The 15,557-nt window shown below is 39.0% G+C and overlaps 1 protein-coding gene across 6 annotated transcripts in view; it reads right to left on the bottom strand.

Moving 5' to 3' along the window:
- The window catches only part of afg1lb (AFG1 like ATPase b), a 164,750-nt gene that overhangs the window by 45,500 nt on the left and 103,693 nt on the right, over positions 1–15,557 (bottom strand). For all 6 annotated transcript variants that reach the window (XM_087982918.1, XM_043687086.2, XM_043687085.2 and 3 more), the window contains one exon: positions 1,584–1,666. In XM_087982918.1, the coding sequence (XP_087839044.1) occupies positions 1,584–1,666 (83 nt within the window). The remainder of the gene's footprint in view (positions 1–1,583; positions 1,667–15,557) is intronic.

Raw genomic sequence — 15,557 nt, 5'->3', positions numbered from 1 at the left:
ATAAAAATAACAAACAGCAGTGGTCCCAAAACAGATCCTTGTGGCACACCACTAGTAAACAGACTCCAGGCTGAATATTTTCCATCAACCACTACTCGCTGCCTTCTTTCAGAAAGCCAGTTTCTAATCCAAACTGTTAAATCACCCTCAATTCCATGCCTCTGATTTTCTCCAACAGCCTACCATGTGGAACCTTATCAAAGGCTTTACTGAAGTCCATGTATACCACGTCAACTGCCCTACCCTCATCTACATGCTTGCTCACCTTCTCAAAAAACTCAATGAGGTTTGTGAGACACGACCTAACCCTGACGAAACCGTGTTGACTATCTGAAATCAAATTGTTGCTTATTAGATGATTATAAATCTCATATCTTATAATCCTTTCCAAAACCTTTCCTACAACAGAAGTAAGGCTCACTGGTCTATAATTGCCTGGGTCATCTCTACTGCCCTTCTTGAACAAGGGCACAACACTTGCAATCCTCCAGTCCTCTGGTACTAAACCTTTAGACAATGGCAACTCAAATATCAAAGCCAAAGGCTCTGCTATCTCCTCCCTAGCTTCCCAGAGAATCCTTGGATAAATCCCATTTGGCCCAGGGGACTTGTCTAATTCCAGTCCTTCTAGAACTGATAACACCTCTTCGCAACTAACCTCGATCCTTTCTAGTCTAATGTCTCGTACCTCATTCTTCTCCTCTACAATATTCTTCTTTTCCTCTTCGGAGGGTCGGTGTGGACTTGCTGGGCCAAAGGGCCTGCTTCCATACTGCAGGGAATCTAATCTAATCTCATTTTTGATGATAGGAACACCAGCTAGTGACCAAGCAATAACTTCACGAAAATAAGCTTGAGCGCAGTCTCAATAGATTGAAAGCAGTTTCAATCTTGCTGCCTTCTATTATTCTTCCAGTTGGTATAGGATATACATTTGCAAATTAGGTTACAAATTAGCATGGCCAAACTGAATAAGAAAACAGGCTCGAATAGCAAGATGACCTTTTCCTGTTTCTACATTCAAATAGGTTTGGCAGTGGCCTCATGATAGAAAGCAAAATTATGAATAGGGCTCAGAGTCATTCCAATCGTGCACTCTTTCGGCATTTTGTAAATTTGGATCATACAATTCACTGAGGGTTCTGTAAAGATACAATGGTAGATGGAACATCCACTTATAGAAACTGCTTTCAATCTATTGAGACTGCGCTCAAGCTTATTTTCGTGAAGTTATTGCTTGGTCACTAATACTCAGCTTATGATACATGCACACAGCTTCAGCCTTGAACAGAAAAATGAAAAGGAAATGGAGTGCAACCATTAATTGCTTCCTGATTATCCACCAGCATTTTCATTGGGCTAAAGCTCTTGATACCCACAATGCTTCTCATTCTATTTCACCTCATATTTTGGGTACAATGATTGACATGTTTTCAGTTAGCTGCATAGAAATTATTTTCACTCTTGTCAGTTTTACTCATTGATCCCAATGACAGTCTTTACATCCTGGTGGATAAGCATAGTTCAGTCTATTTGCATTTCTCAATGCAATAGGGTGTCTTAGCATTTCTTCTTAAGCTTACAGATAATAAAGTTTCCCTGCTCCAGGAAGCTGTCTTTTCCTGTAGTCAACTTCAGAATCCAATTCAATGGCTTCACAATATTTCTGCAAAAAAACACAACAAAATTAAAATGAGAACTGAGCTGAACATTTGCCAGCCAAGGAAAAATAACTGGAAGCTTTAGATGCACTATTAATATTTTCTATTCATCAGAACGTTATTAATTTTTTTTGGAATGCATTCTGAAGTATGAACATCATTGACCATTTAAAGTTCAGTCAGCATCTATTAACTCCTATTTACCTCATATTAATCCTGAATTAGTTTAAGTTGTAATGTTATCATTTATATCATCAAGCAGTGTTTTTTGCCAATCTGTCAAAACTGTGTGCACTCTGTGTGCATGCAGCCACAGAATAACATGGAAAAGGTACAAATGGCTCAGAAATTTCAATGGTCAGACAGATAGTTGTTTCTGCAGGATAGTTTGGAGTTGCGGGTCGGGATCATGCAGAAATCCCAATGCAGCTGACATTGGGAATTGCCTGGGAAATTCAAATTTCCTCAGGGCAATTAATCTACATCCAAAATCCTCTGAAAAAGTCCCTTGAATTCAGAAATTTTGAAGGGTTGTGACTCACTTAAACTGTCGAATTAACCAGGAAAGCCAAAGGATTACAAACCTACTACATCCCCTATGCCCCCCTCCAAACTGAGCAATAAAACTCCAAACCTGCCCTCCTGACCTGACAACCAGCAAACCCAACCCCAACTGACCTAACAGTCCCCATTCTGACCCTGTTGAACCTGACACCACATGCAAACTGACCGTGCCTTACCTTACTCCCGACTCCACTCTTCCACAAGACCTGCCAGATTCCCAAATCCAATAGACCCACTTATCTGGCAGCCCATCACCCACCTATCCATCAATGACTTTCCTGCCTCATCCATCACTCACCTGCTAACCTAGCCTCTCACTTATCTAACAACTCACCCTACCTCTTATCTCATCTTATAAACATTTTGTCAGCTGCTGTCAAAGCGATTGCAGAATATTTAAACTATGGAATATGGAACTTAATGGGGTGGGTGGGGGTGGGATTTTTTTGTACTGATCCACTCTGCTTCTGGTAAGCATTCCAGCATTGATCACTCTGTTTCCTAAGAGAAGACATCTCAACAGGAATTTTGAGGGCAGGACTAATCAAAACATAAGAGTGTATTTTCTTGTCCAATCGGGGTCAGAAATAGGATTTACAACCCTGATCAGAAAATCAGGGCTATTGTTGAGTAAACCACAGGTCACCCAACTTTGTTGGTACAAGTACCAAAAAACATACTTACATTATTTGCACAATAAAAATAATGATTTGAACTGCATTAGTAAAAGCATTGCAGCCCAACTGAATATTGATAAGATCAATCTTATAGAAAGTGGATCCCATGGTGTATATTGACCGGTATATTGACACAAAAAGAGAATACATTAAAGCTATCCTGTGGGATCATTGCTACCCTGATCAGATAATTTCTCACTATGTATCATGCAAATGAACAAATGCCCACTGTTTTCAGACCCATAAGTGTACAGTCTACCTCAAATTATTTTGGAAAGGCAAAGTATTTCAAAAATTGAATAACAGTTTAAGCACATTGCTTCACACTGCTGCAATGCAGTGGAGATGGAGTGGTTTTTTTTCTACTATTTCAATATAAAAACATGTTCTGCCTACCACACAATGAAGCAATGTCATGTTTGAATATCAGTTCTGAAGCACATCAGGTATCTAAGTTATACATCCCAACAACTGGCAGATTGCATTAGACACGTTCCTCTGGCTGTCTGTGATGGACAAAGTCAAGACCCTGCTCAATTAACATATGCTTGCAAAACCCAAACAAAATGCCCATCATTTGAAGCGATTCAGTGATTGGGTAGCATTTACTGAACAATGCCGAGTGCATTCATTGCTACACTAACAGCCAATTTAAGATAACCAACCAATATGGCTCATTGACACTTATGAGAATTGACATAATAGATAAGTAGGGACCATTCTTTTCAAACAAAGGGAATATGCTCATGCCTGCACCTATATTTGAATTACCAAGAAACATGGGAACCTAGATCCCCTGATTCTCTCTCTCTTATGGCAATACCTTGGCTATTCAGAGTTAACTTGCCAACCAATTAGTAACCCTCACCTCTTGTGGAATACATTGTTGCAAAATTCGTCACTCAGTGTCATAAAGCACGGAAACAGATTCTTCGGTCCAACCAGTCCATGCAAACCATGTTCCCATACTAAACTAGTCCCACATGCCTGCATTTGGCCCATATCTCTCCAAACTTTTCCTATTCATTAACTTATCCCAATGACTTTAAACTTTAACTATACCTGCATCCACCACCTTCTCTGGCAATTCATTCAACACACAAATTACTCTGTGTAAATAAGTTGCCTCTCCTGTCCTTTTTAAATCTTTCTCCTTTCACCTTAAAAAGCACCCTTGTCATTCACCATATCTACACCCCTTATGATTTTATAAACCTCTATAAGGTCACCCCTCAACCTTCTTCACTCCAGTGAAAAAATGTCCCAGCTTATTTTTATAACTCAAACAGCAATATTCTGGTAATTTTGTTTCTGAACCCTCTCCAATTAATAATGTCCTTCCTTTAACAGGGTGACCAGAACTGTGCACAGTACTCCAGAAGAAGCCTCACCAACATCCTGTACAATTTCAATATGACATCCCAAACTCCGATACTCAAAGGTCTGAGCTAAGCGCCTTCTGAACCACCATCTACCTGTTATACACATTTCAAAGAATTATGCACCTGAACCCCTAAGTCTATCTGTTCTACAACACTACCCAGAGCCCTATCATTATTTGTATAAGTCTTGTTTGTATTACCAAAATGCAGTTCCAATGATACAGCCAGTTCTAGTGCATGTTTGAAGTCCAATTGGTTATGTGATTAATGCTACGTACCAACCAGCCTTTACCCCAACTCAAAAATGACTGCTGTGAGTTTCTTCAAGACATGCTTTAATCTTGTCACCACCAAAGTAACTCCACAGAGGCAGGTATCCCATCACCAAGACACACTTTATTTATAGCGGCAAGTCCTTGACTCTGGTACAACCTAATCGAGTCAATTCCTAAAGCATCAGGATGTCTGACACTTCTGTTCTTAGTTGTCAGCCAGGTGTCCTTGATCAGACCTGATTAACAGCCACAATCAGGGAACTCATTTGTTATGAGGTCCTCCTGGCTGACCTTGGAACAATCACTAAAATCAATCACTTTTCCTTAAGCAGTCTTTTATCAAACTTCTAAGTTCAAAATCCAGAAGTCTGCCTGGGTCCTTAAGCAGAAACGGTTATTCGAGATAGATTTGATAAAAACTAAGAAAAGCAGAAGGATTGTTATGAGAATATTAAAATATAATACAGTTGTATTGTATTTATTTTCTGCTCCACAAAGGGCGAGTTGAGATAAACAAATACAAAAATAAGTTACATTGCTTCTATTCACTTTCATGAAGCAAACTTTTTTAAAAAGTGTTTAGCTGATAGCACATAAGTCAAATACTTTTTTGCCTCTTTTCAAAGTCTTGATAGATTACATTGAGGGTAGACAACAAAATGGCTTCTGTGACAATCCCTCGGCACATCTTCAATTCAGTCTGATATCTGGGCAAGTGGAGATTCTTTTTTCAGGGGTGTAGGAAGCGAGGATTTACTTACAAAAGCTGTCTCAAGTACAAGAGCCAAAAGTAGCTAGTAGAAACAGTACAGAATTACAAAAGCCATAACTCCCACTTTCCCCATGTGACTTTTGCTATTAACCACCAAAGAGGAAAAGATACAAAACTTAAACAATGAAAATGCTGAATTTTTTTAAAAGTAAAACATATTTTGCCAAAGAAGGAAATAAATACCTTTACTCAAGTCCACATTAGATTATTAATGAAATAAGCTGCTGATTTTAATAATTAACTATTGATTTGATCAGATCTTTATTGTTGATGTTAAGTTGTCATCATCAAGTGTTAGCAATAATTTCAAAAGTATGGTTTGTGACTGAGTTTTGTCATTTCTTCATATGGGGTACTATCAATTGGAACTGTACTAAACAGTACTGAAGCACCCCTACCAATATTTTACATTGTCATTTAAAATAAAGTTATTATTATACCCTTATTAAACTGACCAAGGTTCAGCATACTTACAGAGAGCTACTGCTAGCAGTTAAGTGTTCAGCTCCATTCAAACACAAGGTTTGCCCATGCAGTATTTTCAAGAATGCCAATTCATGTTCAACACAAAGCTAACCACATAAGAGTGCATCGACCAAATACATCATCATACTGGGCCTTTACCAGCCAAGAGATGTAAGAAAATGGAATTCCCCAAAGCTACACTTTTACTCGTGTAAACTGAATCTATTTCCTCCAGGAACAGACATTCTTAATGATTTGTCAATCTGCTTCCAGGGGAGGAATTGGGGCAAAACGAAAGCAAGAGAATAATTTCCATAAAAGTATTTTTTCTTGGAAGTTTGATTGAAATCCATAAAAAAAAATTTGATTTTAAAAATATGTCTCATATCTGTAGTAAGGTACATCTTTACACCCATTTCTCAGTATTCCCAAGTGCTAAAGGAATCAAATGCCTCATGGCAGAATGTTATTTACAAAGTTTATTTTTAAAGTTTGCAAAGTGGATTTTCTAAGTTATTCATATGACAAGCAATTGTTAATAGGTGACAGAGATGTACAAAGAAAAAAATCAAGCTCTGTGGTACACCGGGATTAAGGCTAAATCATATTTTTAGATTTCTCAACTTGATCTGCTGTATGCAGTATTATTTTTTTTAAAGATACTGTGGCTTGATTCCCGTCTTTCATTTACTCTCTATAATTGGAAATAATTGTTCTGAATTACTTTTATTCACGCTGTCAGGGTTCTTGACAGGCATTATAGTGATTTTCAATGATGCAATCTTTCATCTCTGATGTATCTTTGCAATCTATTGAGACTCTAGATCATGGAAGTTTCTGTGCTGCAAAAGGACAAAAGGTTAGGCATACGTGCAAAGGCAATAAAGAGAACAAAGCTGCAGTTTGCATGACATGAATGAGGAACTTTCTGGTGATGTTATGAACAAGATAAAGCAAGTTCTGAAAACTTCTGGCACATATAACAAAACCTTTGCACCTTGCTGACCACTTACAGCTGAAGGTAAAATTCTCATTATACACCTTCGTAATCAAGAAAACCTGATTATTTTTGTAGTTATTGGTCCAACTGTAGCTATCAACAGAAATCAGGCCCATCTTGGGCTTCAGCTAGCTATCTTTTAGACTGTCATAACTATTGTGAGATGCTCATGTTTCCGCGTACAGCTCCTTTCGGAGAATGTTAAAGTGCAAGACAGATACACATTATTTATTATTTTCTGCTACACAAAGGATGAGTTAAGATAAATAACTAATACAAAAATATATGTTGCATCACTTTTACTATTGACTTTTTCATAGCACTGTGGAAATTCTCCTAAATCAGCATGCTTATAGAATGCTACTGCCAGCAGTTAAGTGTTCAGCTCCATTCAAATACAAGGTTTGTCCATGCAATGTGTTCGAGAATGCCAGTTCATGCTTAACACAATGACAATCACACAGGAGTGCATCTACCAAATACATTATCATACTGGGCTTTTACCAGCCAAGAGACATAACATAATGGATCTCTTGAACCTTAGTGGGTACTCTTTGATCAAACTCCCGAAAGCAAATGTCCAGCACTTAAAGAGAATTCAGAGGATTCACATTGGACTCAAAATATCAACTCTAATTCTCTCTCCGCAGATGTTGTCAGACCAACTGAATATCTCCTGCACTTTGTTTTTTATTTCATATCTCCTGAATTCACAGTATTTTGCTTTTACTTTTTTTTAAATTATAGAGAAGGATCAGTTATTCTCATGCAAAACTGTTAAAAGTATACAGAAAGGAAATTTAGCACTTTCACAGGAAAATGTTGCCCAGATTATTTTTCAAAGTAGCTGGAAGGGGAAACATGTAAATGGGAAGAGTAATTTTCAAGCAATCTACATTAGCATTCTCCTTAATGAGGTTACCCAAACTATCAATTTAGAGCTCTTGTATCCCAAGTTTGGTTGTGTGGGGATTAAAGATAACAAAATGTGGTGATTGGTAGCCCAAGGGTTAAACACCATAGCTGAAGATAGTCAGCAAAATACAGAAACGTGTCTGACCAGAAATGATTAATAATGATTCCAGAAATGATGCTGCAACAAGTTCTACCCTACTATACTATCAATCCTTGTCCTAATCAGCCTTTAAAATTTAGGTTGTTAAGGACTGATTCTTTGAATCATTCATAATTGCACCGTGAAGTGCTCAAAATGCATAAATGAAGATTGCCAAGTCAACTACTGGAACCCTGCATGAGACATGAATACATATAATCCCATTTAAGTGAGGCACTGCAAAGCTTTCTCAGTACCCCCGCACTGTCTTTGTTTTGGGATACAAAATCTCAAGCTACAAGTTACAGAAAGCCATATCTGGTAAGTCTGAGATGTATCCACTTTAAAAATACATTGTGCAGTTCAGTTTTTTTTAAAAAAGGGATATAATTTAGTATTCTATTAAGGTTCCTCAAAATAACTGTCAGAAGCTATTCACACCTTTGTGGGTCCTCTAAAACTGCCCAGTTTAATCATTCTTTCTTTTAGGCTTCTTACGTTTTCAAATATATATTGATTTTCTTTTTTAAAAAGCTACAAGAAAATCTGTTTCCAACCTGATTTCTGAAGAGGCATTCCATATCCTACAACTGAAGTATAATAAAAATCTGATAGATTTTCCTTATTAAAATGATTTCAGTGTTACATCTTCTTGTAAGTTGTTATTCAATTTGTTTTTGTTTACTACAGATCTCAATTCTGAACCTTTCTCATTGTATTTATTTCTATAGGATATTCAGTAGTAATGAAAGCAGAAGTTTGTCTGTGAACAAGTGTCAGCTTCAATTTATCAGTCACTTTCTTGTTTTATCACATGCATAACATGGAAAAACAATCTTTTAGCTGTACTTCTTAAAAATGTAATTACTTTACACTTTGTAAAATGGAAATTTACTGGAAACATTTACCCCGCCCCCCCAGTCCTCATCATCTTTCCAAACTTGCTGAAATTATCAGTGGCTGTAAAACCCTAAACGGTCAGTCACTGTAAAACCCTCTCAATGACAACTGGCAAGATTTAACTGGAATGTTAGCTTTAGCATTCCTTTGATGGAAGGTTTCACTCCTGTAAAAAATGAAGGCAAAAACTTATTTATATCACATACTTCATTCTAAACATAGTCGTTCAACAGATCAGAAAATGGAAAGACAGCAGCAAACACATTATGGATTAATGTGATTAATAGAATGGCAAAAATAAATAATGTAGGATCTTTTAGTAGGTTGGGAGAATGGATATACTGAATCATATTGTAAAGTTGAAAGAGAGAGAGGCTGAAGGATCAATCCATGACAGTGATGGCTTTAGGTATGATCATATATGCTGGGTGAAGCTTAAAAGAGATTTTAAGATGAAGAGAGGATCTTGAAATCGCTTTGCTGCAGTACGGGGAACCAGCCTAACTTGGTAAAGGTGTCATTGAGGGGGAGGGGAGGAAACATGGAGCAAAGCTCAAGATTAAATACATTTAGCAAAGCATGGAAAAATGGAAGACAGGTCAAAAATCTTCAAAGAAATCAAACCTGGAAGCAACATATGCAAAGAACTGGTGTGGAAAGGGCACAAACAAAACAAAAACATACCACAGATGCAATCGATGTATTCATTTTGCCCTTGTTGAATATTATCAGCTCACACATTCACTCCTTGCCACACAAAAAACCAAAATCCTTTTTGTACATGGCTAAGGCTTAATCTATGGTAGGCCATTTAACAACATCTATCACAGTCAAATCTGAGCCAATGTCTGAGAATCAAGATTGGAATACGAAAACACACTCAAGTGACTGGGAGGAAATATCCGCAAAGCGATATGATGATTCCATCAGGGTAGGTCTGAGTGAAACAACACAAACACCTTTTCATTGGTGGCAAATATCCATAACTGAACTTTTCCTGCATTTTAAAACATGTTTCCAATTAACTCAAGTCTTTTTAAAACATAAATGCAGTGGTTTGCTTTGCAAGTATTTCCTATTTTCACACATTGAGGAATATTGGGTCAACAGCAGATCATTCGCTCCCTTAAGCCTGTTCCTCCAAACAATTAGATCATCTTAAATCCACATTTTTGTGAGGCAAGGGTGTCTTTAAATCTTTCAATTTTCAATTGACACCCAACCACAACTGCTTTTTGGGGAACAGAGTTCCAGATTTCAACTATCCTTTGTGTGAAGAAGTACTCCCAACATCATCGCTGAATGGCCTAGCCCTAACTTCAAGGTCATGCCCTTGACACCACACCAGAGAAAACAGCTTCCCATCAATCAGCTCATCATCTTAAACATCTCTAATAGATTATGTATACACATGGGAACAACAAACAAGTATGGCATTAGAGGAAATTAAACCCCATTTTGAAAGCACTTCCTTTGAACGTTAAATGTAGTGAAATTATAAACCAATACCACAATGGACAGATGAAATCAGCTTAATCCAGCATCCAACTTTTCACCTCATTCTGGCTTATTTGAATACCTTTTCCCCAGATACTTTTCGGCTTTAGTCTATAACATTTTTTGGACATTAGATCCAAGCTGTACATAGGATTAGAGGATTCAATGGTAAAGCAAAACAGCTGACTGTTGTTGAGCAACACTGAAAAAACCTTTACAGTTTAATTATCTTGTTAATTTTGAAACCAATATGTCAATCCTTAAGCTTTTAAAATCTAACATATAGCTGTAAATTTGAAACACAATTCCTTCCAGAACTCCTGTAATAAACCTTTATTCCTCTGTAGTTGATAGGCAAAACATGAACAGAAACAGCAACAAATTAGTAAAACCAGGGGAAGAATTAGTCGTTCTCAGTTGCTATGTTTGCACAAGGAACCAATTCTAAACAGTGCTGGAACAACCCTCCGTAGTTATTTTCCCTTTATACACAGTGATCACTCAGGAAGAAGCCAAAATAGCAGCGTGATGTGCATTTCTTTTTTTGCAATAAAATCATCTCCACTGAGAATGTCCAACCCACCATCACAAAACAGGAACAAGTTTACATCTGTGAACAGTACTTGTACTTAAGTCATACTTGCATGCTACATTACTACATGCAACACCACAAGCTTGCAAAAAGTCAAGTTAAAACACTTTTTCCACCTACAAACTCTACCTTGCGCCTCAATCACAATTAAGATGCAAGTTCAATTTTTTGATCTGTTATTGTTCAGTCCAGAGGGAGAAACTAGAGATAACTCACTCCTTCAGCTGTGTTGAGGTCTACTCCTCATTACCAACAGCTGAAAACTTTTGATGCTTTTTGTTTGAAAAGAATCAACCAACCTCAAAGCACTTGGTCTAAAGCAAATAGGGGGCTATAGTCCTTTCACCATTTCTGTGTTACAGCTATTATGCAAAAAGTATAAAACACTGCCTTTATGCTGCCAAGCCACAACTACTCTTCTTACATCAAAGCATGTTCACCACAAGGGTTTTTTCTTCCAAATTTATTCATTCCCAAAACAGAAGACAACGATTCATACACCCTAATTACATCTAATTATCAATTCTTTTTTCTGTGACCAACTTCAGCCAGAGCTATTTATTACTTGCATTTCTCACACCCTCCCCCATGCCTTTTGCAAGACAGCTAACATAATGGCAAGTTCTTTGGAGGACAATTATTATTTCTTTTATGGCCTGTTATAAAGGTTCTACCTGCATTAAATAATTATTCTATTATTAGTTTCAACAGAAAATGCATGTTAAATATGGGGACCTCCCGGTTAATTTGACAGTTCCCCATAGTGTTGCTGCTTAGAGGCAGTGGAAACGACCTCTCCTGTGGGGCTTCTCCTTAGTCTTTCTTTTCATGATCTAAATGAGACGTTTATTGGATTAGGGTTCTTCTCTGCAGACCTCCGAGGTGGCCTGTAACAAAGAACTTAAAAATCCCAATGACTATACTAATTGCCCTGGGATTAAAAACAGAAAACTTGATTCGGCATTACATCAGTACACCAAAAACAGAGGAAATTTATTAGTTTCATTATGGGCCCTGATCCTTTCAACTAGAGTGGGAGTTAGTGGGTAAGGCTTGGTTAGAGTTAGGCCTTCATTAGAAACTTAAAGAATACACCATTGATATAGGCCTAATTGTATGATACCAAATAAGCCTAACATACTTTTGAAATGAAGAGGAAAGGCATATTTTTAAAAATTGATGCAAAACTTATGTGGCAAAGATTTAGAACTTGTCATGAACAACAAAGAATTAAATTGACATCAGTGGGCAGACTCTGCACTGCAAAGTCAATTGATAAGCAAATATGTCGGCAGCAGATTAACCCCAGTACTCAGCTCAGGTGACAGCCGCACAGAGGTCACAGTACTGACCTCACAGGTTGGTCTTTGGGTCATTGTAGTTTATAAAAGGCTGTTGTAGGGTCAAAGTCTTATAAGGCTGCAATCTGACAACTCAATTTAAGCTTCTAGGCAGATGACTCTAAGAGGATGGTTAATTGCTCATGCCATTCACTATTGCAATGATGCTTGTTAATGGAACAGAGATATCCAAGTAACAAAAATACTAAGAAACACCAATCTATCGAATAAAAGAAGCTTACAAGGGCAAATGGTTTAACATCTCAATATACTTTAGCTATGTGCTATGTGATCAGAATGGCTCATAGTATCCATTGGAAACAAACTTTTACAAAATTAAATGATTTAAAGATCAGCAATAACAACAGAGGTCAGTGTTCTCCTGTAAAAAGCAACAGTTATGTTTGTTTACAATGGTAAAAACATCACAGCAGTCACATCATCCAAGTTTCAGTTCTAGCTCTCCACAGCAAGACCAATACATTGTGAATTCTGAAATTACATCGTACTATCAAGGTAGTTGCTTGATTTGGTAACATAGGATGTGAGCAATCTAAAGTCAAAGAGAGAAACATTCAAATTTCTGAATGTTTTGCCTTTACTGATTAATGAAAGGATCAATTGAAAGACAGGAAAGTTTACTGTTCTTGATTTGATTTTATTGTTAGGGTTACTTCATTTTTGTCTCATTTAAAACTTTAGACTCTGGGGGATGGAGTGGTCCAGTGGAAGCAGCATCTCTTTTAACCAAATTTAAATTTTTCAAATTAATGCAAGACTCCTGCAGCTCTTTAAAAAAAACCATATGTACGGTAGATTGCTTATAAGGGATCCAATCAGGCTATGTATTTTAGAGTATACAAAAATAATGAACAAGATTGTTACACATTGATTTTACTTACCACTTACGCATTACAATAGATATAATTGGGGGCGGGGAATAAAATAAACATACTCACTTTTACCGCGTTGTCATTTCAATATCACAAAGGGTTTTAATCTCAGGTATCAGTACTTCCTTGGACAGGTTTTGTCTTCCAAGGAGCTGAGTGAAAGGAGTGCAGGAATAGAATACTACAACACTGGGTAAAAGGAGGACACCTGTTTGATGTGTCTCCACATGTTGGGAGTTTATCCTTGACAATCTATTGCTGACAACGTTCGCAGGCTGTATCTCACCTTTTACTCAGTGCCTCACATCAAGATGTCTTTTAGTGAAATATGTGGGAGGGGCTTGCTCTTCATTTTCCGACATCCTATCATGTGCTGCTTTCAGTGGTTGTTTGAGCTGCACTCATCCAGCTAAGTGGAGAGTGTTCTATTCTTCTTCTCATGCCAATCCAACCAGTACCCTTCCACTGACACTCTCATTCGACTGGCTAAACTGGTCCTTACCCTCAACAACTTCCCCTTCCAATCCTCCCACTTCCTCCAAACCAAAGGGGTAGTCATGGGTACCCGCATGGGGCCCAGCTATGCCTGCCTCTTCATTGGGTACCTGAAACAGTCCATCTTCTGCAGCTACACTGGCACCATCCCCCACCTTTTCCTCTGCTACATCAATGATGTATTGGTGCTACCTTGTGCTCCCATGAGGAGGTTGAACAGTTCATCAACTTCACAAACACTTTCCACCCTGATCTCAAGTTCACCTGAACCATCTCAGACACCTCCCCCCCCGTTACTGGGCCTCTCCTTCTCCACTTCCCGAAGCAACTCAACACTGACATCCACTAAAAACCCACAGACTCCCACAGCTACCTAAACTACACCTCCTCCCACCCTGCCTCCTGTAAAAATTCTATCCCTTATTCCTATTTCTTCTTCCTCTGCCACATCTACTCCCAGGAGAACCAATTCCACCGCAGAACATCCCAGATGGCCTCCTTCTTCAAAGACCACAATTTTCCCTCCCATATGGTCGACGATGTACTCCAGCACATCTCCTCCACTTCCTGCACCTTCACTCTTGAACCCCACCCTTCCAACCACAACAAGGACAGAACACCACTGGTCCTCATTGTCCAACCCACCAATCTCCAGATACACCGCATCATCCTCACCATTTTTGCCACCTATAAACAGACCCCACCACCAGAGATATATTTCCCTCCCCACCACTATCTGTGTTTCAGAGAGACCATTCCCTCTGCAATTCCCTTGTCAGATCCACAACCCTCCACCTTCCTATCCTCCCGTCCTGGCATCTTCCCCTACCATCACAAGAAGTGCAAAACCTGCGCCCACACCTCTCCTCTCACCTCCGTCCAAGGCCCCAAAGGATCCTTCCACATCTGGCAGAAAGTTAGCTGTACTTCCACACACGTCATCTGACGTGGTTGGGGAGACAGCATGCCAACTTGCGGAATGTTTCAGAGTTAGTACTAAGCCCGGTGGCTTAGTACTAACTCCACCTTGCATATCCCCAAGGACGTGCAAGTCCTGAGTCTCCTCCATAGCCAAACCCTAACCACCCAACACCTGGAGGAAGAATGACAATTTTGTTGTCTCGATGTCAAGGGCAGTGACCCTCACTTTCCCTCGTGTTCAGCCCTTTTGTCCATGTTTGGGCCAAGCTTGCAACAAGTTCGGGAATGAGGTAGCCCTGGCAGAACCTAACCTGACCAACAATGAACAGGTTATTCATCAGTAAATGCCACTTGATAGCACTGTTTTCAAATCTTCAATAATATTCCAGAATGGTGTGTCAGTGCCCATATACCTGCTGCCCTTGAACTTCCAGATGTTAATGGTCATGAGTTTGGAAAGTGTTGTCCAAAGTGCCTCATTGGATTTCCGCTGTGCATCAATAGTGGAGGGACAGAATGTTTAAGGATGTTGTGCCAATCAAGCGGGCTGTTTTGTGAATGGTGTCAAGCTTCCTGAGTGCTCTTGGCCAATGGGGTGTATTTCATCAGACTCCTGACTTGTGCCTTGAAGTTGGTTGACAGGCTCGGAGTTATTGGTGTAGTATTTCTAGACTCTGATCTCCTTTTGTAGCCACTGTACTTCAATGGCTAGTTCAGTTCAGTTTCTGGTCAATGGTAACCACCAGAATGTTGGTTCAACACAAACTCCACACAGTCAGTCGCCTGAGGCGGGAATTGAACCCGGGTCTCTAGCGCTGCGAGGCAGCAGTGCTAACCACTGTAAGGTGAACGTGATGACCACTATACTACAGAAACAAGCCTCTGTTGGCCCTCTTAAAACAGGCAGGGACAGAGGCATGCTGCAGGGAGAGGTTGAAGATATTGGAGAAGACCTCTGCCAGTTGATCTGTGCAAGCTCTGAGTGCACGGCCCGGTACTCCATCTGGTGCCATCACTTTCCTTGAATGGGGCAGCTCTCCCAATTTTGGCACAGGTTAGCAAGAAGGAC

The sequence above is a fragment of the Chiloscyllium plagiosum genome, unplaced genomic scaffold (assembly GCF_037043375.1).
Source record: "Chiloscyllium plagiosum isolate Xiang-an unplaced genomic scaffold, Cpla_swu_hap1 HiC_scaffold_3, whole genome shotgun sequence".
NCBI classification, from domain to species: domain Eukaryota; kingdom Metazoa; phylum Chordata; class Chondrichthyes; order Orectolobiformes; family Hemiscylliidae; genus Chiloscyllium; species Chiloscyllium plagiosum.
The sequence above is the reverse complement of the archived record's forward strand: the minus strand, read 5'-3'. Positions and strand labels throughout refer to the sequence as shown.